The 24,575-nt window shown below is 59.8% G+C and overlaps 1 protein-coding gene across 1 annotated transcript; it reads right to left on the bottom strand.

The window, feature by feature from the left end:
- Positions 1-612: 612 nt before the first annotated feature.
- On the bottom strand, positions 613-23,728 carry BCORL1 (BCL6 corepressor like 1). The gene is made up of 14 exons (XM_014891014.2): positions 23,613-23,728; positions 16,202-16,340; positions 14,642-14,732; positions 11,821-14,391; positions 11,368-11,542; positions 10,817-10,897; positions 10,212-10,667; positions 8,019-8,248; positions 7,727-7,933; positions 7,480-7,646; positions 7,207-7,352; positions 6,278-6,355; positions 3,021-3,174; positions 613-2,026 (listed from the first exon to the last, which is right to left on the bottom strand). The coding sequence occupies exons 2-14, from the start codon at positions 16,285-16,287 to the stop codon at positions 1,750-1,752; spliced, it is 4,719 nt and encodes a 1,572-aa protein (XP_014746500.1). The 5' UTR covers positions 16,288-16,340; positions 23,613-23,728; the 3' UTR covers positions 613-1,749.
- Positions 23,729-24,575: the final 847 nt, after the last annotated feature.

Raw genomic sequence — 24,575 nt, forward strand, 5'->3', positions numbered from 1 at the left:
CTGCCAGGCTTCAGGTGCTCCTGGTTCACATCCCTGGGCTGCTGTTGGCGCCCAGCTGAACCCTGTCAGCTCCCTCCCACCCACCTGCTTCCAATTGAACATTTCAGATCATCAATTTGGTGAGTTTTCCCTAAGGCTGCACTTCCTTAGGCTCACGAGGAGCGTCCCCAGTGCAGGGGTAGGAGCGCCTCTCCCCTTTTTTTAAGACCTGCCTTGACTGCTCCTGTACCACTTTGGTACAGGTACTTCCTGCTGCCCTTTCTAAGGAAACAACAAAATACAGCAGTGCCCTGAGCTCCCTCTGCTCCCACAGCAGTGAGTAAAGCCAGCCAGGGACCAGCTGCCCCATGGACGGGCTGGGGGGGTGCTGGGACCAGACAGGGCTACCCCGACATCTGTGTTTGGGGATGGCTGGGCTTGGCTGCAGAGTTCCCAGCACCAGGGTCGGGCAGGAAGCTGGGAGGAGCAGTGGAGTCTCCCTGTTTTCCCAGCTCTGCAGACACACGGGCCCTGCAGGTCCCACAGGCCACTTCCCCTCTCCCTTCCCTGAGCCACTGACTCAGTCTGACAAGCACAGAAATCTGCCTGGACACGAAAAAAAAGAGGCAGGAGCCAGGGAGCCTGATGCAGGTTTTTTCTGTACATCAGTGTTTTTGACACCACAGCCTGTTGCTGCATATAATAAAACAGAAATCAGAAAGAGCAACCAGAATACACACCCAAAGGCAAAAAAACCCTTGGCTTAAAGAAGGTGCTGCCGGGCCCCCGGGGGAAGGCTGGCAGCGGGGCTCCAAGGGGGGAAACGCCTGCCCTGGCTGGGGAGAAACACAACACAAAGAAAAAAACGAACCAACAAAAAAAACTCACCCAAGGCTCCCGCTGCGGAGCGGGGAGAGCCAGAAATCCCCCGATTGTCCCGACCTCAGTCCTGTTAGCACCTGTACAATAAAACTGTACCGGCCCCGAGGCAGAGCAGCCCGCCCGCACCCGCTCCCGGGACAGCGGCGGGGCAAGGGGCGGCTCCTGCCCTGGGGACAGAGCCTGGGGCGGGGCACAAGCTGCCGAAGCGGGGGACAGGGAGCAGCAGCACGAATGAGATGGAGGAAGGAGCACGGGAGAGGATGGAGCGGCGGGGCTGGCTCCCGGCTGGGGCTGAGCGCTGGCAGCGGGAGCCAGCTCCAAAGCCCAGGGAAGGGACTGTCCCCTGCCTGGCGTGTTGCCGGGGAGGGACGGGAGCCCCTGGGCCGGGCTGGCCTCGGGGCACGCTGGAGAGGGGCGGGGGATGGCCTCATCCCACAGCCCGGAGCTCACCATCACAGTGATACAGACTCAGCAAAAAAAAAAAAAAAAAAAAAAAAAAAAAAGAAAACATTACAAATTAAATACTAATTAAATAAATACTATGGAAGACATCGGGACGGGGAGGGCGAACGGAGAGGCGCAGTTCCGTGGGGTCCGGTGGGGAGGGGCGGCGGCTCCCACCCCTCGCTGCCCCATTGAGCCCCCGTTGAGTGCAGGGGCTTCCATCACCACCGGAGCTGCATGAGGCGGCAGCGACCGCCACTGCTCGTGGCCGGGGGACCTCGGGAAGTCCTTGGAGGCGAGGATCCTCCCTCCCCAGCTGGCGGAGACCCTGAGGAGAGGAGGAGCGGCTGCTCAAAGGCTGGGGCCCCTGCTGCTGGCGCTGAGAGAGCTGCTTCCCCTTGGTCCTTATTATTGCCTCGTGATGCCGGGAGTGGCCCGTCCCCGTCAGCTGCTCCACGCCTGGTACTCCACGGCCGAGCCCAGCAGCTGCAGCAGCTCGGGCTCGTAGTGCACCAGCTCCACAGTCTCTGCCGTGCCCGGTGCCAGCTCGGGGCTGGCCGGCACCTCCTCCTGTGCCAGCACCTGGCTGAGGGACACCTGGCGCTGGAACTCTGCCCGGGGCAGCGTGGCCACCTCGAAGTGCGGGAAGCGAGCCTGGAATATGCGTGAGGACAGCTTCAGGCGCTTGAGCACATCCGAGAACAGGAACCAGTTGCAGGGCCTGCGGGGATGGCAAGAGCACGGTGGTTATAGGGCTGGAGGGGGCTGAGGGCACGGTGCCCACCCCCCCTGCCCTCCTGGCACGCTGGCCCTCCCCTCTGGCCCTGGCACTGCTCTCCATGTGCTGCTTCCCCTCAGGAGCCCACGGACCGCGTTTGATCATGGCCTCACAGGTAGCAGCTTTTTAAAACACTCACAGCCAGGCAGGGACAGAGGCGTGAAAGTCCTGCCTTCAACAAGGTCCTGGCAGCTTCCCTGCCAGGAATAAGCCACATGGTCAGGAAATGGAGCTTCTGTGTGGTTTATTGCTGGAGGGCAGGCTGCATGTGTCCCTCTGCATGGACAAACCCTGGCAGGCACGGAAATCTGATGCACAGAAAAGCAGTGCTTAGGTTGCTGCCTCTTCCAAGTCCCCTTCTGCCCCAGCAGCAGCCCCTGTGTCACAGGGGTGCAGGGGGCAGTGCTGTTCCAGTGCTGGGACTGATTTAGCCATGATGGAAAGGAAACAATTTCAGAGCCATCAGTGTGAGCTGCTGCTGAAGGAACATGGGGCTAGAAGCAGGATCACAAGGATGACAGAAGGGAGTTTCCTGACACAGGTACACAGGGACACTCAGGGCAGTATGATGTGCCTGGCCTTGGAGGGTGGGGGGAGCCCTGAATAGCCTTCCCTGCTTCCTGAGAACATTCCAGGCTGTGCCAAGCTAGGCACTGCTTCCCCAACTTCCCTCTGCTGCCCAGAGCAGCTGTGGCTGCCCCATCCCTGGCAGTGCCCAAGGCCAGCCTGGATAAGGCTTGGAGCACCCTGGTCTAACGGAAGGGCATGGAGGGTGGAATGGGATGAGCTGTAAGGCCCTTCCCAACCCAAACCTTTCTGGGAATCTGTGATGATTCTATGAAAAAAAAACCACCTGTGATACACGAGCAGCTCTTAAACCCCACTGAAACAACCAACAGCCCGTGGTGCTGCTCTGTGCTGCAGGAAAGGCACTCACCCCCGGGACACGGACACTTGGAGGTTGTAGCTGGGGAGCAGCGGCTTGTCTGAGAACTCAAACATGAAGTTATCTGCTTCTTGTTCCTCTTCCTCCTGGTCTGAGCTCCCTGGAGGGTTGAGCAGCAGGTCGCAGCCGATGCTGTCCTTCCCCTCTGCAACAGGACAGAGAGGTTGGCACTGCTCAGTCACACACCAGCCCGTGCTGACACTCCCTGGCCACTGCCACGACCCCACGGGCACCTTCCCACAACATTCCTGCAGCCATGTGACAACTGCATCCCTCCTCCAGCCCCTCGTGCCAGAGGAACATGGAGCAATCTCTGCCAGCCTGCACCATGAGCTGCCCCAATGGCAGACCCCAGACTCTCACCAAAATGACCTTGGCCCCTCTCCCCTGCCAGCACAGACCTCCTCAGCCTGGAAGAGCCTGGAACAGCGAGGTGGGAGGTGGATGACAGAGGCTTTGCCTTGCACAGGCCCTACCAAGGAAGGCACAGCGAGCACTCTGCTCCTCAAGAGCTTCTCCACCCAGATCCCACCCTCTGACTCCAGCAGGTGAGCCAGGGGAGCCAGCACCCGTCCCAGTGAGGACAGCAAGGCTGCGTCACCAGAGACTAATCCAACCGTGCAAGAAGCATGAGGGGAAAGTGAAGGTGGATATACAGAAGTTCTTCCCTGTGAGAGTGGGGAGGCCCTGGCACAGGGCTCAGAGCAGCTGTGGCTGCCCCATCCCTGGAAGTGTCCAAGGCCAGGCTGGACAGGGCTTGGAGCAACCTGGGATAATGGAAAGTGTCCCTGCCCATGGTAGAAGAGTGGAATAAGATGAGCTTTAAAGTCCCTTCCAACTCAAACCAGTGCATGATTCTATGACTTAGAGAATTTGCCTGGATGTTCCAGGAGGTATCTGAGCTCCAGCAGGAGCTCATCCAGAGGGGATGGAAAACAGCAGGCTGGATCCAAAACCATTTAAAACTAGGTAATTTTCCCTATTTACCAATCTGAAAAGATCCTGTTGAAGAAAAGCTTGCTGCCTGGATTTTATTATGAAGAGGTGTGAATATCTTAAGTTTGCAGAGTGGTGTTTTCCCACTGAGGTAATACAGAAGAACTCTAAAAACTTCCAGATAAGAGAGTTTAGATTCTACAGCAAGCAGCGAGACCCAATGTGCCCCTGAGCAAATAAACCAATCATGCAAAAGTTCAACCCCACGCACAAGAGAAAAGGCTGAAAAGAAAAAAATCTTCTGGTGTGCTGCACGGGGAAGCTTCACACACCCAGCTGCTCACCCAGCACGAGTGAGATTCCAACTGAAGAACAACAGCAGATGACAGGAGACACTGGCTCAGGCAGGGTCTTGGGGAAAAAACAGTTATTTCCTAGTGCTGCCAAGGGAAAAAATTCCCTAAGAAACAGAGTGCTGAAATCGTCCAAACTTGCTGTACAATAGGACAAAAATAAGTGACGTGGTTATTGATCCAGTAGTGCTGCTGGCAAAGCTCAGATGCCATCACTGAAAAACCTCAGATTTCCTGAGCAACTCAGAAAAAAATAATTAAATGCATTTAAAGTGGCAAAAATAGGGCTTGCTGTCTGTCCTGAAAGCTCGGTCCTGTCTGTCTGCCCTGCAAAGGCTGGGACAAGGACAGGAACATTCTGTACCCCCGGGGGAGACAATCAGGCACAACAATGCCTGTCCCAGGTGGAGACAAACCCTGGACTGGGACTCTGTGTCTGGAGCTCCAGCAGCACCAAGTGCAGGACACTGATGACTTTTCCACACCTCAGAGATCCCACACCCTGGCTTCCTTCATTACCCTTCTGCCCCCAGAGAGTTGCAGACCTCAAGGAAAACGTGGACAGCATTCCTGCCTCAAAGAACAGGAACAGCTCAAGCAGGGCCTGGGATTTCTCCTGTATCCTGAGGGACGTACAGTGCTTCAGCTGGTGGAGCTGATGGAAAGGGAGATTTCAAAGGACTGACCCACTGGAGGAGGAGAGTTGTTTGCTGCCTGGGATGATTGAGAGCAGCTCAGTTATTCCAGAGCAGAAGCAGGTACTTCCCTGCCCTGGGCTGTACCTGTGCCAGGTGACCCCAGGTGACTGCTCAGATACCTGAGCCAGAAAGGGACATTTCAGGACACACAGTGAACAGGTTGTAAAGAAACCAGCCCACTTCCCAGGCTTGGGCATCCTGCTTTTCCTGCAGCTCTGGCAGTGTCCAGCAGCAGTGCCTGGCACAGCACAGGTGACGTGGGGCCGGCACTGCAGCTGCTGCTGTAAACTGATCCCAGGAGGATGGGGAGGAGGGTCCCTTCCCTTCCTGTGCCTGCTGGGCAGGGCAAGGCATCACTTCCCAGCTGGGTTAGCTCCTGCCTTGCCAGGCAGCCTCCCAAAGGCAGCATTAGGAAAGCCCTGTGGATGGGGCAGCAGGGAATCAGTGATAAATCAAAAGGGAGAGTATCTTAAAAAATATCTTTAAAAATAAATTAAAAGAGCGGCTATTTGTCTTTGTAAAGGTTGTGACAGCTCTGAGAGTGAGAAATTCTGAGGAAGGAGGCTGAGGTTTGAACTGTTCCCTTGGCAGGGCTGAGGGAAGCAGCCTGCAAAACAGCACTCTCAGGAGTGCAGAATTTCTCCTGTTCTGGAATGGAAAGACATCAGGGTCCTCCAAGGACAAGTCCTCTACCCAGAGCACCTCCTGAATGTATCAGATTTGGTTTTGTTTCTAGAAGGATGTTGGAAGTTATGGAGGTGAGCAATCAGCAAGCAGCCTCAGCCTGCCAGTGTAAATGCTCCAAGTCCTGATGGAGGCTCGGGAGTGCTGAACTTGGAAGAGGCTGGAGGGACTCCAGTGTGCCACAAGCCCATGTCAGATCCAGGACATCTTCACTGTAACCACAGTTTTGAGGAAGTGACAATAAGGGCAGAAGTCAGCCCTTTCACTGTAAAAACTGCCTGGTGTTGTAAGAACAGGAGCTCCCCTGGATGAACAGGGTTAGCAGGGGTGCAACAAGAACTGCTCCAAGAACGACATGTTTGGGATCGACAACCAAAGACCCTCAGGAATCACCAGCAGCACCCAGTCCTGCACTCAAAGGGATGCACATTCAGCTTCCCAAGGAAGTCCCTGCCAGGAGCAACTCCCAGCATGTATCAGCAGGGCAAGGTCTCTACCCAAAGTGTGAGTAGAGAGGGACGTGGCCAACCCCAGGGAATGATGTTTTACACAGCATCACCTCCTGCTCTGCACTCACCGAGCACGGAGCTGCTGTAGAAATCCCAGGCTGTCCGAGGGTCCCCATCACTGCGGCCCTGCAGGTCTGACAGGTAATCTAGAGGGGGGAAATCGAGAGGGTTAATCCTCAAAGCATCATCCCAGTGTGCACATCCACAGACCCAGGGGAGCTGCTTCACCCCTGCTGCTTTTTGCTTTTTTACAGCAAAAGCTGAACCACGGCTGCAGGAGGGGAGTCCCTGCTCAGGGGTGGGCACCACCCCAGGCCCCAGCCAGAAAATGGGAGCTGAAAAGGGAAATCAATAGACAGTGTGAAGTGGCTTGGAAAGAAAGATTTGGAAAGATTTGTAGAGCAGACCTAAGCTCCAAACCACCATCCCCAAAACCTGTGTGAGTAGTTGAGCCTGGAGGAGCTCACACAGGCAGTGGGCAAACAGAGGTTTTTGAACACTGGGGATTTTCTGTCTTGTCTCTGTCTGGGAGCCACCTCTGGCTGTCCCTTCCTTGCTGTTGTGGAGAATCCATAACACTCGTCTTGCATGTGCACAAATGGGATCCAAAAGGGCCCTTTCTGCCAGCAGCAGCATTTGGGCAGGGCTCTTTTGCCATAGGAGGCAGCATTATTTGGCAACAAAAATCTGTTCCCTTAGGTTAAGCAGTAGAAGCAGGGACCGTGGAGCACCATTTCCAAGCAGAGCACTGTCTTCAGTCGTGTGACCACAGCACAGCCATCTCCTTGCAAACTGAACACTGAAAAGTGACCTGTATCTTATACAGGAAACATACAATTCTATAATTAAAGTTTGGGTGGTAAAAACATGCTTATGTGACAGGACACAGCTAAAAACGGAGCCATTTTCTGCTCAGGCCCTTTGACACCCAGATTTGGCCCTGTCTGCTGCCAGAAGGGAATGTCTGGAGCACTGTGACCCCCGGCCAGGCACCTACCACAGAGGAAGCGCTTCATCACATCGCTGGTGGCCAGCTTCACTGCTGTCTGCCCAGAGTATGTGGCCAGAGTGGGATCAGCACCATAGGAAAGGAGAAGCCACATGGTTTCCAGGTTGTCATTCGCTACTGCATCATGGATGGGCCTGCAAGGGCAGAAGCAGAAAGGGGCCGGGAGTTCGCTAAGGAAATGCCCTCTGGGTTGAGATCCCTTTAGTGATGACCCAGCTGAAGAACCCACGCTGCTGCCTGCCCCACGCTGCCCTGGCTCACCTGGTGCCGTCCTGGGCGCTGCAGTTGACGTTGGCGCCGTGCTGGAGCAGGATGTGCAGGATGTCGATCCAGCCGCGGGCGCACGCCTCGTGCAGGGCCGTGTACCCCGCGTTGTCGTGGTGGTTCACGTCGCTGCTCTTCTTCTGCAGGCAGTACAGCACCACGTCCTGCACAGACAGAGCGCGGCCGTGACGGCCAGCCCGGCTGGGTGCCGGGGCAGCCGCGGGAGGGAGGGCACGGCACTCACCTTGTAGCCCAGGCGAGCTGCTCGCTGCAGGAGCGTCTCCCCCGCGTTCTTGTTCACGATCAGCCGCCGAGCTCCGGGAGGAACGCTCTGCGCCGGGGGCAGCTCAGGGCAACTCCCCGGGCTGGCCCGATGGGACTTGCAAAGTGTCCACAAGTCCTGGGGCTTCTTCAGAGAGCACGTTTTGGGCTGGTTGCAGCAGACTTTCCCCTGGGAAAGAAAGGAACACAACTCCTTGGCACATGAGGCCAGGACTCATGGGAGTCCCCTTCTCCCCTCACCATTCCAGCCATACCTTCCCCTCGTCACAGATCCCTGACAGGTGTTTGGTTTTACATTTGCGTTTTCCTGATGGTTTCTCCAGCTCTTCTTGGACAGGAGAGCTGTCGGAGTGCTCCAGGAAGAAGCCATTCCGAAAGTCCGTGCGTCCTTGAGATTTCCGGGGGGATGGGGATAGCCTGCTCCTCAGCTGCAGCTCTGTGCCTTTGCCCTTCCCTGGCTCCTTCTGCTTCCGGTGCCTGCAGTCTAAAGGAGAAACGTGAATGAGGAGCTTCTGTAGGTACCACACTGAAGGTCACCCAGACCTCTGCCACCAGGCAAGACAAACTGCTCATCTCTGAGAGCTGCACAGAAATCAGAGCAGCCGTGGCTACACATCCCTGAGTGTCCAAGGCCATGTTGGATAGGGCTTGCAACACCTTGGGATAGTGGAAGGTGTCCCTGCCCATGGCAGGGGTGGAACTGGATGAGCTTTAATGTCTCTTCCAACCCAAACCATTCTGGGGTTCCATGATTCTAAATCCAGCCCCAGGGGCGCTGCAGGAAGGAGAAGCAGAGAGAACACACAGATTCTCCCATCTGGGATGGACTCAGCATGGGACTCCCAAGGGAAGACAGGATTCATTGGGATATGTCTTAGAGAGGCAGGACGAGCAGGGGCTGTCTGTGAACACTCAGGGCTTGCTGCCTAAACATAACAGGCCCTGCCTTCCCCTCTCACATCTTCCCCTGAAGTTAAGGAGCACATTTAAGTTTTCATTAACATGCATCCAGTTAGGAAGCACCAGGATTCCTCAAGGGAAATCCAGCCTTGTCTTCCCTGAGTGGAGGAATCCTGCTCACCCAATCCTGCAGCACGAGACTTACAGGCACTCCATGAAATGAATAAGAGATCACTTAAAAAGAGACAGAGGAAAGGATTTTGCACAGCATGGAAAGAACTTCAGGACTCCACTGCCACTGGAGGTGGCTCCAGGCCACAACTTCTGAACCCAAACTACAGCAGGTCCCCTCCCTGTCTGAAGGCTGAGCAGTGTCTGAGGGACAGGCAGACAGAGACTCTTAACATATGCGGTAAAGCTGCTGGGCAAACCCTCCTGAATGCCACTGCACTCAAAAGCTCCTTCCAGGCTCCAGTTCTGAACAGGAGGCATCCTGAGAGTGCCCCTGAGTTGCCAAGAACCGGGAAGCCAACTTGAAACTTTGTTCCTGGTGTGACAGAGGCTGGCAGAGAGGGCAGGATAGTGTAGCTGTGCTGAGCAGGTACCAGCTGCTGGGAGGACAGCAGCCACCTCTGCTCCCCACAGCACCTCAGCAGCACCCGAGGAGGGCCAGTCTGAGCTCCAATGTGGCTAGAAGGCAACAGGGTCGTGGCCACTCCAAGAGCACGGCCCAAGCATGCCGAGGGCTGGCACAAGAGCTGACAAGTGACAGCTTTCCCCTCAAAGTCACCTGTGTGACTCTGGACATGGCTACGAGCCACAGGCAAGGGCCAGCACACACTGAGCCACGACTGCCAGGTCCCAGAGCCTCCCTGTCCCCGCACAGGGAGAGGGGACCACAGTGACTGCTGCCCTCAGGGATGTGCTCATCGTGGGTTTAGGTTCCACAGAGGGTCTGGCAGTGGCAGGGGAAGCTGCAGGAGCAGTGGCACAGGTGAGCACAGGTGGGCACAGCGTGTTCCTCCTCACACCTACAAACCACAGAGGGGGCTCCCCCATCGCTGCACCCCTGCCAATCCTCTCACCCTCGTGCCAGGCCGCAAGTGGCCCTCACAGAGCAAGACAAAGCCAAGAGCAGCCTAGCTGGATCGGGGTGTTCTGCACCCCCCTGTGTTAGCACAGATTGCTGAGTGTGGCTCCCAGGGGCCCTGCTTGTCCAGAAATATTCCACTGTGCTACCTCGTCCCATTCTCGTTTTCCCACGCCCTCTGTCTTAATCCAAGGGTAAGATCAGTGTCTAATTAGCCACATAAATTGCTGTTTACTGCTCTGGAATTTACTGTAAATGTTTTTGAAAGAAGAGCTGATCGACTGAAGCAGCCCATCCTGCGGCTACCAAGTCATTAAAAGTGAGGGAGTTTCATCATTATAAAACAAATAATGAAAACCAAATCCCCCCAAAAATTCTGCACAGAACAAAAAATTTCCATGTTGGAATTCCCACTTTGGTTCCCAGTTTAATACCACAACCCCTTCCCAGGTTGTACCTGCTTTGGATTTCCTCCTCCTGTGGGGATATCCCACTTGTTCCTCCTCCCGCTCCGTCAGGTATTCCCCTGTCTGGTACTTCCGACTTTTCTGCCGTCTCCTTTTCTTCCTTTTGATGTGGCCCTCTTCCTCCTCCTCCTCCTCCTCGTTGGGCTCCCACAGCTGCCTGGGTGATTCTGCTCTCCAGGGCAGCTCCCGGGTCCTCCTCGTGTGACAGCTGCTCCTCTCAGACACAGACCTGTCCCTGTCCCTGTCCCTGCGGCTGTGGCAGCGGGATGTCCTGTGGGATTTGCGCAGCTTGCGATGTTTCAAGGATGTCTCCTCCTCCTCCTCCTCTTCCTCCTCCTCTTCCTCCTCCTCCTCTTCTTCCTGATCCTCCTCTAGCAATGGTGAAGTCTCCTGACCACTCACATCACACTCTCCCGTCACACCAGCAGAAGAGCCAGCATTGCTTCCTGCAAAAAAGTGGCATTTCTAGCTGACAAAAAAGCCAAGAGGACCCACAAGGCAGAGCCTCAAAGCAGGACAAAATGCAGGGATAAGGTGAAAAGGGAATGCTCCCAGTGCCACCAGACTGCCACAGGGAGCCTGGGCACCAGCTCACCCGACTGACTGCGTGTCCGGCTGCTCAGCACCACCGGGATGAAATCCCGGAAATTGTTCTTGGGCTTCTTCTCCAAGTACCCTGTGAGGAAAACCGAGCCTTGAGAAAACAGATCACACACCTGTGACGTGGGAAGGGCAGTGCAGGCGTGCTGCCATGGCCCAAGGGGGATGGCTTTAAACGAATGGAGGTTGGTTTAGAATGGACACAGGGAAGAAGTTTTTGAACATGAGGATGCTGAAACACTGGCACAGGTTCTCCAGAGAAGTGGAGGATACACCATCCCTGGAAACATCCAAGGCCAGGCTCGACTAGGAGCAATCTGGTCTAGTGGAAGGTGCCCCTGTCCATGGCAGCAGGGTGGAACAAGATAAGCTTTAAGGTTCCTCCCAACCTCCTCCATTCTGGGAGTCTGATCATGCTGCAGCTGTGTTTTGGATCCCAACCCAACTCCGGGGGCCATTTGGCCATTTTGGGCCATTTGGAGAGCAGCAGGTTGGCCCCTAGGGCAGCCTGACCCCGCAGGAACCCGCTGCCATTCCCAGGAGTACCTTCCTCGTGGCTGTCTCCACGGTGAGCCGGAGATGGGCACTCGGTCTTCGCTGGCCTCCGACGCTTGCGCTTTACCCTGAGGCTGTTGTGATCCGTGATGGCACCCAGGCTGCCCCGGCCTTCCCGGCCTTCCTGCTTGCCAAGCTCACGTGGATTGTCGTGGTGTTTTTGCCACTGTGAAGGGAGGACATGGGCTGAAGCTGGAGCTTCCCACTGGCTGAGCTGGAGCAGCACAAAAAGGACAAAACTCCATCTCCACTGATTATGCTGGCGCCCTCCAGCTTTTTTTGATGCTCCAGATACGTTTTTGCCCTGGACAACCTGCAGCACAGCCAGGCAATGCCCAGGAGCACAGGTAGAAAGCCCTGTGCCCTCAGCTGTCCCCTCTGGAGAGCTCCCTCCTCTCCCCCAGCCCCTGACCCAGGGGTCCCAGCCCATCCCACCCCACGCACCTTCCGGCCATGCACGCTCCGGCTTCCCGACTTGCTTGGGGACTCCTCGCTGTCCTGGCCTTGGCACTTCAGTCTCTTGTGGCTCTGCCTGGTGTCCCCGTCATGCTGCCGCTTGGCCTTGCAGCGTGTGCCACCCTCCTGCTTGATCTGCCCCGTTCCTTTGAGCTTGGCCTCGGGGAAGGCCTGGGGAGCCGCCCCTGCCCGCAGGCAGGTCACCGAGGGGAAGGACACATCACACTCCACTCGCTCCTTCTTGACCCTGCACAGATCCACCTGCTGCACACACGGGAGGGGCTCCGTGGCCGGGGGCTCCTGGGAGCCCTCGCAGCCCGGCTCCTTGCGCTGCCCATCCGCGGGCACCTCGGGCACCATCCGCAGGCCCTGCTGCCCAGCCGCCGGCAGCTCGTGTGACAAATACGCTGCTAACACTTGGTTTTTGGGTTTTGCATCCAACTGTTTGAGGCTACAGCTCCCCTGGGGAGCCTCAGTCTGTGCGTTGCTCTCCTGACCGGAGTCAGCCTCTGGCTGAGTGCACTCCTGACTCTTCGGAGCGTTGTCCAGCTTCCCCTTCCCCCCTTTCCCATCCAGAGCGCTGGTCTGGAGAGCTGGACCTGCCTCCAGCGGTGCTGGGTTGGCCGGCTCCTCGCAGGGCTTGGGCAAGGCCCGGCAGCTCTTGCTCTTGGCCGCAGCATCCAGTTCCTGAGGCGGGAGCCGGGGCAGCCCCTCGGGCAGGCCCTGGGCGGCCGCGCTGGGCTCGGCGGGCTGCGCGCTCGGGAACGCCGGCAGCTCGCCCGCCCCGGCCGGCTTGCAGGGGCTGCTCTGGGGCAGGGGCAGCTGTCCTGCCGTGGAGATACCGATGGAGAGCAGCGGGGTTTGATGGTACGGAGACCAGCCCAGAGGCAGGAGTTGAGGATTGGAAGGTTTCCCGTTGACGGGGCATCGCGGGTACACACTTCCCTGGACAGGATTCCAGGTGGCGATGTCCTTGGACTGACACAAAGGCGCTCCTGGAGCAACTCTGCCGTGAAGAAGTCTCCTGGCAGGATCCTGCTGTCCTTCCGTGCCAACCTGGTTGGCTTTCTTCCCGCAGGGAACGCCGGCGGTGCGGGGCTCGCCCTGGTCGATGATGGAGATGGGCTCCTGCTTGGGCAGGTGGCGCGGGTCCCTGCTGAGGCTCACGCCCGCATCCTTGCTGAGCAGCAGCGAGGCCGGCACCGGGTTGGCCACGCCGACATAAGTGCCGGGGATGGTGCTGATGAGCGTGGTGTTCTTCACCCAGGAGCCCTGCTCGCCGTTGCGCAGGAACTCGGGGAAGATGACCAAGGGCGGGGTGGTGCCGAGGCACGAGGTGACGCTGCTGCCCGTGGCCTGCGCCGCACGCTGCGACTTGGAGAGGACGGTGGTGAGCAGCGCTTTGCCGCTGGTGTGCACGGGGGTGAGGATGGGCATGGGAGGGGTCTTGCGCTGGCTGGGCGGAGGCAGTTTCTGGCGGTTGGACTTGGAGGAGAGATCAAGAGGCATCTCACTGCACTCCGGGGATGAGACCATCTCACGCTCTAGCTGGGGAGGAGACTTCAGGGGAGACAGGGAAGTGGCAGCCCCCGGTGCATGTGGCTCGGGAGCTGCCGGGGCTCGGGGCTGCACGGCGGTGCCAGAGGAGGGAGCAGCGCTCGCAGCTGGGGCTGGCGCTGCCGGCAGAGCCTGGCTGGAGGGCAGGGCCAGGCCGGTGCTGGGCAGGGGAGCGCTCTCAGCCGCAGCCTGGGCACTGCTTCCGCCCGAGGGCGGGGGGCAGCTGAGCTGATTCACCTCCACAGACACCACTTTGGCATCCGAAGCCAAGGGCCTGGTGACAGAGAAGGTGTAGGGGTAGGAACGCAGCTCCGGGGACGCGATGATGCCCGGTAGGCAACGCTCGTGCAGGTAGGAAGGCAGGACGGGGAGGGTGAGCGTGGAGGAGACCCCCAGGGTGGCCGGGAGCGTGGCCACGCTGAGCGGCTGCCCGCAGCTGGGCGGGGGGATGTACACCAGCGACTGGCTCGGGCTCAGCACAGCCCCAGCCTGGAAGGACAGGGGCAGCTTTTGCATAGCAGGGGCCTGAGAGGCGGGAAAGCAAACCCTGTTCAGTGTGAAGGTGGCGGGAGTGGAGGCAGAGGTGTTGCAGCTGGAGACAACCACAGACAATGTCCCTTCTGCCAGCACGCCTGGCCCTTGTGCTGCAGTGCTCGGGGGGGCTTTCTCGTTCCCAGCCTCACTCTGTGGAGCCACGGAGCAGGCTGGGGCAGCATCAGCCTGCTTGTCGCTGGGAGGGTCTGCTGGTGTCCAGGCAGCATCAGCACCGCTGCTCTCCTGCTCCACTGCTCTGGGGGTCGCTGGCTCCTGCCCTCTGCCATCCCCCTGAACTGCCAGAGGGCCCAGGGTGTCATCTGTCACAGTCTTTCCCACACACTCCAGGTTTGGGTTGGGATCGGGTGGCTGCTCCTCCAGTTTGGGTCCAAGCTTTTCCTCCACCTTGCCATCAGCATCCAGCCCCTGGGCACTGCTGCCACCACCGCTGACTGCCGTGAGCTCCACCTGCAGCAAGAAGGGAGAAGCTGTTCCTGGGAGCTGAGCAAGTGGCACCCAGGGAAGCAGGAAGGATCTGCCCACCCCGGACACAGAGGCAAAATCAGCAAACAGTTCTGCCCAAAGGAGAGCACGGCTCTGCCTCACTGCATCCCTCTCAAGAAGGAGTCCATGAATCCATTAGGGAAAACATTCCTGCTTGGCCTATTCTATGAGGGAATGGCCTTCTTGGACCCAGCTGTGCAGGCAAAGAACTCACCTCGGAAAGGCTGCTGCTGACACAAAACTCTTGAGACCCCAAGTGCTGGGAGCTGCTCGTTTTTGACTCCTCATCAGAAATGGGGGCTCTCCTAGGTGAGGAAGAAGACACAGCATTACAAAACCCCAAGCCGGGACCCTGCTCGGGGCTGTTCCCGTGCCATCCTCACCGACCTCCGGGTCACTGACACCCGGCCGGTCCCTGCAGGGTTCTCGAGGCTGCCCGGCCCGCCCGTCACAGGCCGCGGGGCGGGGTGAGAGCCCCGGGGCAGGCGGGGATCCCGGGGGGTCCCGGGGGCCGGAGCGGAGCGGGGCCGGGGCCGAGCGCCAGGGGGAGCCCGAGCGCAGCCGCCCGCCCGCGGGGCCCGCCCGGGCCGGCGCTCCCGGCGCTTCCCGGGCATTACCGGCGTTCCCGGGCATTACCGGCGCTTCCCGGGCATTACCGGCGTTCCCGGGCATTACCGGCGCTTCCCGGGCATTACCGGCGCTTCCCGGGCATTACTGGCCATTCCCAGCCCGCAGCTCGCCCGCCGGGACCCCCCTGCCTAGCTTCGCTCGGCTGCCCCGGAGCAGCCCCGAGGCCGGTGCGTGGTGCCCGCCCGGCCCTGCCCGCGCTCCTCCCGGAGCTCCTCCCGGAGCAAGGAATGAGAGGGGATCGGGGATGAAAGAGCCGAGGGTCGCAGCCCCCCGCCCAGCCCGGACATCTCCAAATTTGACGCCTGTTGTAAGGTCGGAGCAGCGCCGGGAGGCTCTGCGGGTTTGGCCACGGCAGCCCTTATCTGCGGGACACAGGGCTCCCGGCGGGGCTGCGGGCTCCAGATCAGCTCTGCCCGAGCCAGACCTGCGGCTCGTCCCTGCCCACCGCTGCTGCCCCGGGCTCGGGGGATGCCTGCCAAAACCCTCGGCACCCGCGGCCAGCAATGACAGCCACGCGTTGCCTCTGTGCACATAAAACTTCCCCGGCTTTGGCAAATGCATGGAACGGACGCGGTGGCCTTGAGGAAGCCACAAACTAGTCGGTTCTGAGAATGAGACGCCTGAGCCACGGGAATGAACAGGCGATGCAAAGCCACAGAGCTTGGCTTCATCGATCCTACCTCCCAGCCACTAATCCTCCCTAATCTCCTGTTTGGTGGCAAGTCACAACCCTCCCCATCTGATCATTTGGTTGGCACAAACCCTCCTGGGTCACCAAAAGCTTTTAGTTCAAGCTCTTTCCCTTCCTTGGCCATTGAGAACACGGGTCTAAGTGAGGCCAATGGCACGAGCAGACAACTTGGCCTTGTCAGTATCAAAGCTGTGGAGGCAACGTAACCACACACAGGGGCAAGAGATCCTCTGCGAGACCTCCAGCACTCTCCTGACTGCAGCAGGGCCTGTGGGAACCCCCCGGAATGCCAACATATCCAATACATCCAACCCCTCCCTGCGGCTCATTTGCACTTCAGGCCATTTTAGACCCCAGTAAGAAGGGGTTGAGTCAGCACCAGCTCTCTTCCCACAGATCCCTAAGTGGGATTTCTCGTGCCTCCTTTCCCTGCTCGCCACCCACGCACCTCACCTCTCCTCGTTGAGGCCACACATGCGAATCCGCTCTGTGCTGGTCCAGTTGTGCACCCCGCTGTACAGAGGTGCTGTAGAGATCATGACAGCTGCTCCTCACCCTCCAGGACCTGCCGGGGCTCCAGGGACCACTCTGCCTGCAAAAGAGAAGCAGACGGTTGGGAACTCTCCTTGGGATGATCCATTCAACCGCCCTTTTGGAAAACTCATCCCCAGCGTTGCTGCCAGGCAGATGGGGAACAACGCCCCGGGATGCCACAGGGCTGGAAGAGGGCTAGGAGGAATCAGCAGTGCCTTTGGACGGAATCCATCGTCCACTCATCCTCTCATTAAACAGTGTTATTGCCAAAAAGCCGCTGGCTACCACGAGAGGTTCACACAAGTGTCTTTGCACACTCACACATCCTTTGAAACATTCCCCCCACTTTTCTTCTCCAGCACCAGAAGACGCCAAGCAGAGCTGTACAAGGTGATGGTCTTTTCCAGCACTGAAACTTCAAGGCTGCACAGGACTCTCCTAAAGCAGCCCATGCCAGGTCCTAGGGGCAAAGCCTCAAACAAGGAGGGTCTGTCCTCAGCTGAGGGCTCCTGGAGGGAGCAGGGGTTTGCCAGTGGTGGTGCTGAGGTTTTATCCCCTCCTCCTGTGAGGAAGGTGCTGTTTTTCTTTGGAGTTATGGGTGGAAAACACGAGGGAATCCAGAGATTGAGGAGCATCCATGAGGCAGTGTCGGCTGGGTGGAGCTTTCAGGGGAGAGCGCTGCAGCCAATCGTGCAGCGCTGGGTGTTGGAGCATTGAGAAGCTCTGCTGCTCCAGGGAAAAGGCAGAGGAGGAAGAGAGGATCTCCTGTGCTAACAAGTGGACTCAGCCAAACCTAGCAGGACTGACTGCAAAAGGCAGAGAGATGCTGTCAAGGAGGTTCAGGGAAATACTAAGCCCTGAAGGGTAAAGCAGGCACAGAGCCACGGCAACGCTGTCGGTGCAGCGGTGGGAGTGGGAATTAGCTGGAAGCAGCACGTGATCCCCAATCTCTGCCGGCTGTCTTTGCCCTGACAAACTCCTGGCGACACCAGCTCTGCACGGGACGAGCAGCAGCTTGTGCCATGACAGGAGCCACGCAGGGACCCGCCGGCCACCAGCTCACGGTGGCCACGGGGCTGAGCGGCTCCTCAGCTGCTGCCGGGTGTCCCCGCTGCAGCCCCAGCGTGCCGGTGGGGATCCGAGGAGGAGGAGGAGGAGGAGGAAAAAGGGGCCAGGCGCTCGGGAGAAACGGGGGCAAGGCAGCTGGTGTGCCAAAGAGAAAGCGACGGACCCATCTGCACGTACGAGGGCACGAGTGAGCAAACAGTGTACGGAAATCGGAGGTCAGGGGAAGAGGGGAAACCTGCTAAAAACACGCACTGAGAGACGGGAGAAATGCTCAGCAGCGATGGGGGGAGACGGGCAGACGCCGAGGCAGAGAGCAGGGTCATACCCAAAGAGAACGAGGTGGCTTGGAGCAGGAAGGGGAGGAGTCTTTCGATGCTTGGAGAGAAATGCAACATAAAGGAAATAGGGGAACAAACAATCTGCGGGGATTTCACCATCTTAGGCTAAACTGAAAGAAGGGGAGGAGGAAGGTTCTGCCCCCGAGCACAGCGGCAGGACAGATGTTCCAGGAGGAATCCAAAGGGACCTGCTGTGCCACGGGGGAAGGGGATGCGTGTGGCTGCACGACGTGGAGCTGGGGACGGGCAGAGATCAGGCGTGACCCCGGAATAGGTCTGGCAAGGAAGGAGTGATAACGGGGTACTACGAGGAGCTGGAAGAAAGAGCACGTTTGGAGTAAGGGCTGGTCAAAAGAGCCGGAACGACGGCCACAAGGAGAGAGCTGGGAGGACACAGTGACAGAGATCAACTCTGTTCCGTGGATTCTTGGCCTCTATCCTCTACCAGACCAAGTGGGACACATGCCAGAGACAGGCATTTCACAGGGAACGAAGAACAGAAAAGAAAAAGACTCCAGATATGAACTCGGAGAAGGAATAAAACAGGGGCCAAGCACCAGACGCGGGTTCAAGCACAAACCAGTGGAGCAACAGCATCCTTAAAAAGGCAGACCAGGAAGTTTATTGGGAAATGCAGGGATGAGCAGCCTCCCCGTGCACCACTGAACCAGAGAGAGCAACTGCAGCCTGCCTGGGTCAGAACACTGCTAGCCCCGTCAGAAAGTGAGCACATCTCCCATCTACACTGGTGCAGCTGGAAGCGACATTAAAGGGATGTAATTAAACTCGTAGGAAACCCTTGGAGAACACAACTAGGGCATGGCTTCACATGCCTGTCTTCGAGCAGAAGAAGCTGTTGAGAAACTGTTGAAGCCCTTCTCTCCCCTCACCCCTTCAGTCACACCACTGAAGCCCTGCAGTATCCCAGTAAACCTGACTAGGGAGTTGATCTCTGTTTAAAACACTTTTTCTTTTTTTCTTCTTTATTTTTTTTTTCCTGGCTGGACTGGTTTTAACCTATACCAGCTCCTAGATCAGCTTCACCAAGAGGGAGAGAGGGCAGAGCCTGGCACAGACTCTACTTAATCCACAACGTCTGCCAAAGGAAGTGTATATGAAACCACAGTCTTATTTTGATTTAGCTAAATAGGTGCTCAGCCAATTCTAATTAACGCCAAAGAAAACGAGTTTAGAATGAAGTAAGAACATCGAGGCATTCTGTGTGGGGAAGCTCATACAGTATTGAAGCACCTTCACCTCCCTAAACAAAACGTGCCCTAAGAACTGTGAGCAAGGAAGGTGCTGAACACACTCGCCTCCAACGACAAGCCCTCCCAGAGGTTTGCAATGAAACTACTACGGCAAATTAAAAGAAAAGGGGATTTTGTTCATTAAGGCAACACATCTCATCGTTTCGCAAAAGGAAACGATGCTACTCTGCAAACCCGCCTCTTCCAGGCTCCAGGAAAAGCAAAGCAGATGTTTTCCTTGCAGTGAAAGCGTGCTTTTACTCAGGTTAGTGATGACTTGGCTACCCATGGAAGCTCCCTTGGATTAAGTCAAGAAATTACTCTTCTAAAATATTGCTGTACAGTGATGGAAGCAAGTTTCCTGAGATGAAGTTCTTCAGGAATGGACATTTTTAAACCATTATCTCATTATAGACAACTCCTCCTTGCAATGGAAACCCAACAGCCCCGAGACAACCATTATTCCATGAGCAAGGGTTCCAGGACAGGCTCCCCCAGCACTCACCTGCCAGCTCCCACTGCTGACAAGAACTAAGCCCATGCTATCTCCACGCTGACCCCTGTAAAACCCTGCCTGTTCCCAGGCTCTTGGGGATCCCAGCCTGAAGCGAGGCTGTCTGATTGCTTCCCACAGCCCCTCACAGTCACACCTCCCACCCCAGCATTGATGCAGCAAAGGGGATGCAGAGGAGATTCTGAACCCACCCTGCTGCAAGCCACCCTCTTGTTCCAGTACAGCGATGCCTTGGCCCCATCAGGTCCCCGACCTGACAACTCTCAGCTCCTCAAGCTTGCACGGGCAAACCCCTAAAACGACTCCTCAGGCTGGCACCCACCTGCCAGTCACAGACAGCCAAGGGTTTGCTTCTCGCTGGGGAGTTTGGTGCTGTTGGTGTTTGCCCTCACAGATGTCACAACTCCATTGCCACCTGGCCTAACTCACTTTGATCAGACTACCCAGAGCCATGACCTCCTACAGCGTCCACCTGTGCTGGAGCCAGGCCTACCAGTGTGGGAAGGGGGCTTTTCCCAGCTCCTCCCAGAATCAGCCTGTGCCAATCACCTCTCCATGGTGAAAACACATCCCTGTGTAGGACCATGCTGCCTTGATCCCACTCAAAGGCTTTCCATGTATTTTCCTGCTCTGTGAATTTCCAAGTACTAAAACCGCTCAGATTTCAAGGTGCTAACTCTTCCTCTCCTGCACGCCAGCCCCAGCACACGAGCTACACACCAAGAGATGGAAAGTGTCCTGCTGCACCCTGCCTGGACAGGTGGGAGCTCACCGGTCCTGAAACACCAGCAGCCAGTCTTCTCAAGCCCCCCAGCACCAGGATTCTCTCTGCCTGCTCTGGGCAGGCACAACATCCTAACACAGGTGGGAGAGCACCAAGCAAAGAGACAACGGGAGCTCAGACAACGGCACGAGTTCACCCAGAGAGAGCATCAGCTTTGCCTTTCCCCCTGCATGAGTGGCAGCCACAGCATGAGCTGACTCCAGGAATGCCAGCGTGGGTCACTTGGTGCAGCCCAGCTGCTCCAGAGCCTTTATGGACACAGCAAACGCTGCCCAGAGCTGGTGCCTCCATCCATGCTGGCACTGAGCGGGCCAGCAGCACAGAGGAAGGAAAAAGGAATTCTCAGCCCTAGGGGATGGAACAGAGAAACGCTGCCACATCCCTCGGCAGCAGGAGATGGGGAGGATGCCGTGGTTGCCCTCCCACAGCAGCGTGTGGCTCCTGTGGCCAGGGGACACTGCGGAAGGCCGGGAGCAATGCACTTTGACCCTGGAAACACACCCGAGGGAGACACCTTTGAAACATTCATTCCCAGAGCAGCAAAACCTCTCAGGAAGGGGATTTTATCCCCTGGATGGCTACAAAATATAAAACAAGGTCAACTGCTGGAAACTCGGGTGGGATTCAGCGCTCAGAGCACAGCTGGCCAGTGTGCCAGGAGCGGGAGCAGCGGAATGGGGCGGGATGTGCCCTGCAGCTCCTCCCGGGGCTCAGGTGAGCCACAAGGGAACGCTCTGCAGCCACAGGCAGGTCTCCTTCCCTTGCCATAGTTTGTTCACTTTGGCAATTCTTTGTTGCCATTAGTAACGCAGGCAAGGAATTCTATTTGTTTTGATATGTGATGGTCTGGTGTCCATTGGAGGTGCAGAGGGCCGGAGCGAGCGGCGATCCCGAGACCTGCCCCCAGCACCCCGGCTCCGAGCACCACTTTGGAAAACCCGGCTGAGCAAACTGCCGGCAAAAAATTAAAAATGAAATCAAAAATAAAATCAAAAAACCTACGACTGCCCTATCACAGGACTGGCAGTGGGCACGATAGGCAACGAGGGAAAAATTTAAACAAGAAAACTGGAAAAAAAAGAGAACAGTCTATCTTACGTTACGTTACCGCTCATGCAGAGGTCAGAAACTGTATGAGGATGGACCAGGAATGGCTAGAGTGGCACAGAACCCGGTAAGGACGGGCCAGGCCACCTCTGGGGCTGTCTGGGCAGAGCGGTGCCCGGCGAGGGCGGCCCCGAGCCGGGTTTGGTCCCCGCTGCCTGCACAGCCGCCCCGGCCGCTGCGGAGCTGAGCCAGGCTTTGCCTACACGCATTTGCTTAAGCTGATTTAAAGAAACAGTAACACCACACATAATTATAGATCCTCGGCACGATGAATTGGAAATAAAAAAGAAAAAAAAAATCCATCCCTATTTCAGAAAAAAAATAAAAGTTTGCTGCACGCTGGGCAGTGCTGCGATAATTGGTCCCAGCTGCTGGACAACTGGTGTCACTAAACCCTGGCTTGTCTGCAACAACCAGGCTGCCCCCATCAAAGCCCGCACATTTTAAGGACTGAAAAAGAGCCATATTAAGGGATGATAATGTTCAAAAATGTCTCTGACAAGGTGCACATCACCCAAAACCCCAAAAGCAGAGTGCAGCCTGCCATGCCTGGGAGCCAGACCGATGCTCCAGAGCCCAGAGGTCCCAAGGGCAGCTCTGAAGGCCAAACCCCGCTGGAGCCCGGGCTCTGACACCTGGAATGCGCCCCAGACCCAGGTGACAGCGGTGCAGCTGCTGTCCTCGACTGGAGCCACGCAGCCTCCAGCCAGCGCTGGCACTGGGACCACCCAAACCCAAAGGGTGGCCAGGGCAATGGAAGCGGCACAGCGGAAAGGGAAGGGAAGAGAAGAAAGGGAAGGGAAGGCTGCTGCAGACAGGGCCAAAAAGATGCAGAGGAGCTGCGAAGGACACGGGATGCACCGGCCCTGCCCTAGCACTCATCCCCAGACGCCAGGGGAGGAGGGTGCCAGAGAGCGGATGCTCTGTGACAGGAGAAACTCACTTCGTCTCTATTTTAGCCTGACAGACCTTTCCGCGGTGCTGCTCCGAGCCGGCCTCACCCAGGCTGGGATGAGGGCACCGATGTCGCTCGCCGAGGAGCCAGGACCCCTCCCGGTACCGGCACGCTGCCGCGGGAGGGCCGGTTTCCTCCGCGGTGAGGGCGGCAGGAAGCGCCGCCTCCCTCGCCCGGTCCTGCCGCTGCCCGGCCATCACCGTGGGCACGGGCGGGGGACCGGCCGCCCCCGCCGCCCCGCCCCGGGCGTCGGGGGGCGTCGGCACGGAGCGGCACCGCCCCGGCCCCGGCCGCAGCCCGCCCCGGGGCCGGCTCCGCGGGGGATCCCCGGCGAGCCCCCCGCCCGAGGCGCGGCACGTCCCGCTCCGAGCCCCGCGAGGCCACGGCTCGGCCCGCGGCCCCGCGCCGCCACCGGGGCACGCAGCCCCCCCTGCCCGGGACGCGGCGGCCTCGCGGCCGCTCCGGGGGCTTCGCCCCGCACCCCGCAGCCTCACCGGGGGCCAGGCCCCGCGGTGCTGCCCCGCGCCCGCTCCCGCAGCCCCCCGGCTCAACAGTTGCCCCCGGGGCCACTCCCCGGAGGAGCGTCCCGCAGCCCCGGCAGCCGCGGCCGGGCCCCCGCGCTGCCGCACCGGGGCAGCCCCGGACATGGAGGTGGCGGCGGCCGCGCTGCCCCCGGGGAGGGCTCTTCCGCCACCGCCCGGCACCCGGCCGGCCGGCACCCGCCGCCGAACCGGCCCCGGGCACGGCGGCGGCGGCCGGGGCGGGCTCGGGCCACGCCGCCAAACTCCACGAGCGCCCGGCGCCGCCGTCCCACCGCCGCCCCGGGAGCGCCGCGCCGCGCTGCGCGGCCGCCCCGCCCCGCCGCGGGACCCCCCGCACCGCCCCGGCAGCGGCAGGTGCCGCCGGTGCCGGAGCCGGAGCAGCCGTGCCGGGCAGGGCAGCGGCACCGCCGCGCCGTCGCGGGGCGGGGAGCGGAGCCGCCGCCGCCGCCTTCGCCCGCTGCCCCCCGCCCGGCGCTGTCAGTGCCCGCCGCGCCCCCGCCGCTGTCCCGCCGCAGGACGTCGCCGTCCCCCCCCTGCCCGCACACACCTCCCCCCCCCACCCCCCCCGCGCCGCCCCACCGCCGCCCCCGGGGGTGTCCCGGGACCGTTTCCATGGAGATCCCGTCCGGACGGCCGGGAGGGGGGGGTCGGGCCACCCGCTCCCCCCCGCCTGCCCCCGTGTGCCGTGGGTGCGGGGCGGCGCGGGCCCGGGGTGCCCGGGCAGCGGGGGCCGGGGTCCAGCGCGGGGCGGCGCGGGGCGCTGGGTACGCACCTGCTCCCCGAGGCGGGCGGGCGGCGGGGGGCGGCGGGCCGGGGCGGGCCCCTGCCCCGGGCGGCGGGTCGGACCCCGGGCGCTGCGAGCGGCGGTTCGGCGGCAGCGGCGGCGGCGGAGGAGACACTGGCAGCGGCAGCCGGAGTGTGAGGGCGAGAGCGAGCCGCGGCCGCGCGGGCTGCCGGGAGCCGTAGTCCGTCCGCCGGGGCCGGGAGCCGCCGAGCCGCCCCGCGGACTGCGGGTCCCGGCGTGCCGCGCGCCCGGCCGGCGCGGGGGGGCCGGTCCGGAGAGGGAACGGGCGGGCGCGGGGAGGGAACGAGGGAGGGAGCGCGGGGAGGGAGGGAGGGGGCTCCGCGCCCGGCGCGGCCCCGGGAGGGGCGGGGGGCGGGAGGCCGCCGCGCCCGGGGCTTGGCTCGGCTCGGCTCGGCTCGGCACGGCACGGAGCGGACTGGCTCGGCTCGGCTCGGCACGGGGGGAGCCCAACGCACACACGCCCCGCACACACACACACACACGCACACGCCCGCCCGACCCCGCGCCGGGGCACCGGCTCCCGCACCGGGGAGCGACGATCGCTCCGCACCGGGGGGAGGAGAAGGATGGAGGAGGAGGCGGCAGCGGGGGCGGGCGCTCGCTCCACGCCCGGGCAGCGCCGGGCGCCCGACAGCGGGCAGAGCCGGACGGGCAGCGCACGGCGAGCGCGGCGCACGCAGCCCCGGTGCCCGCAGTCCCGATGTCCCCAGCCCCAGAGTCCTCAGTCCCGGTGTGCCCGACGCCCCGCTGCCCCCCGCCCCGTCGCCCTCCGCCCGGTACCCCCCGCCCGGTGCCCACCGCCGGGCGCGGCCGCGAGGGGGGTGGGTGTCCCCGGGCGCATCGGGGCCGGGCCGGTTGAGAAAACGCGGACCCGCCTGCCCAGCCCAGGTGGGCGTGCGGCCCCCACCCCGGCGACGCTGCCGCCGGGTG

Source organism: Sturnus vulgaris, chromosome 14 (assembly GCF_052056855.1).
Source record: "Sturnus vulgaris isolate bStuVul1 chromosome 14, bStuVul1.hap1, whole genome shotgun sequence".
Taxonomy (NCBI): Eukaryota; Metazoa; Chordata; class Aves; order Passeriformes; family Sturnidae; genus Sturnus; species Sturnus vulgaris.

Excerpts from the sequence above, each read along its gene's own strand:
- BCORL1 (XM_014891014.2), bottom strand. The coding sequence starts at position 16,287 with ATGATCTCTACAGCACCTCTGTACAGCGGGGTGCACAACTGGACCAGC. Across the intron at positions 11,543-11,820 it reads GGAGCGTGCATGGCCGGAAG|TGGCAAAAACACCACGACAA; the intron begins GTGCGTGGGGTG and ends CTCCCTTCACAG. Across the intron at positions 10,668-10,816 it reads CCGGACACGCAGTCAGTCGG|GAAGCAATGCTGGCTCTTCT; the intron begins GTGAGCTGGTGC and ends ACTTTTTTGCAG.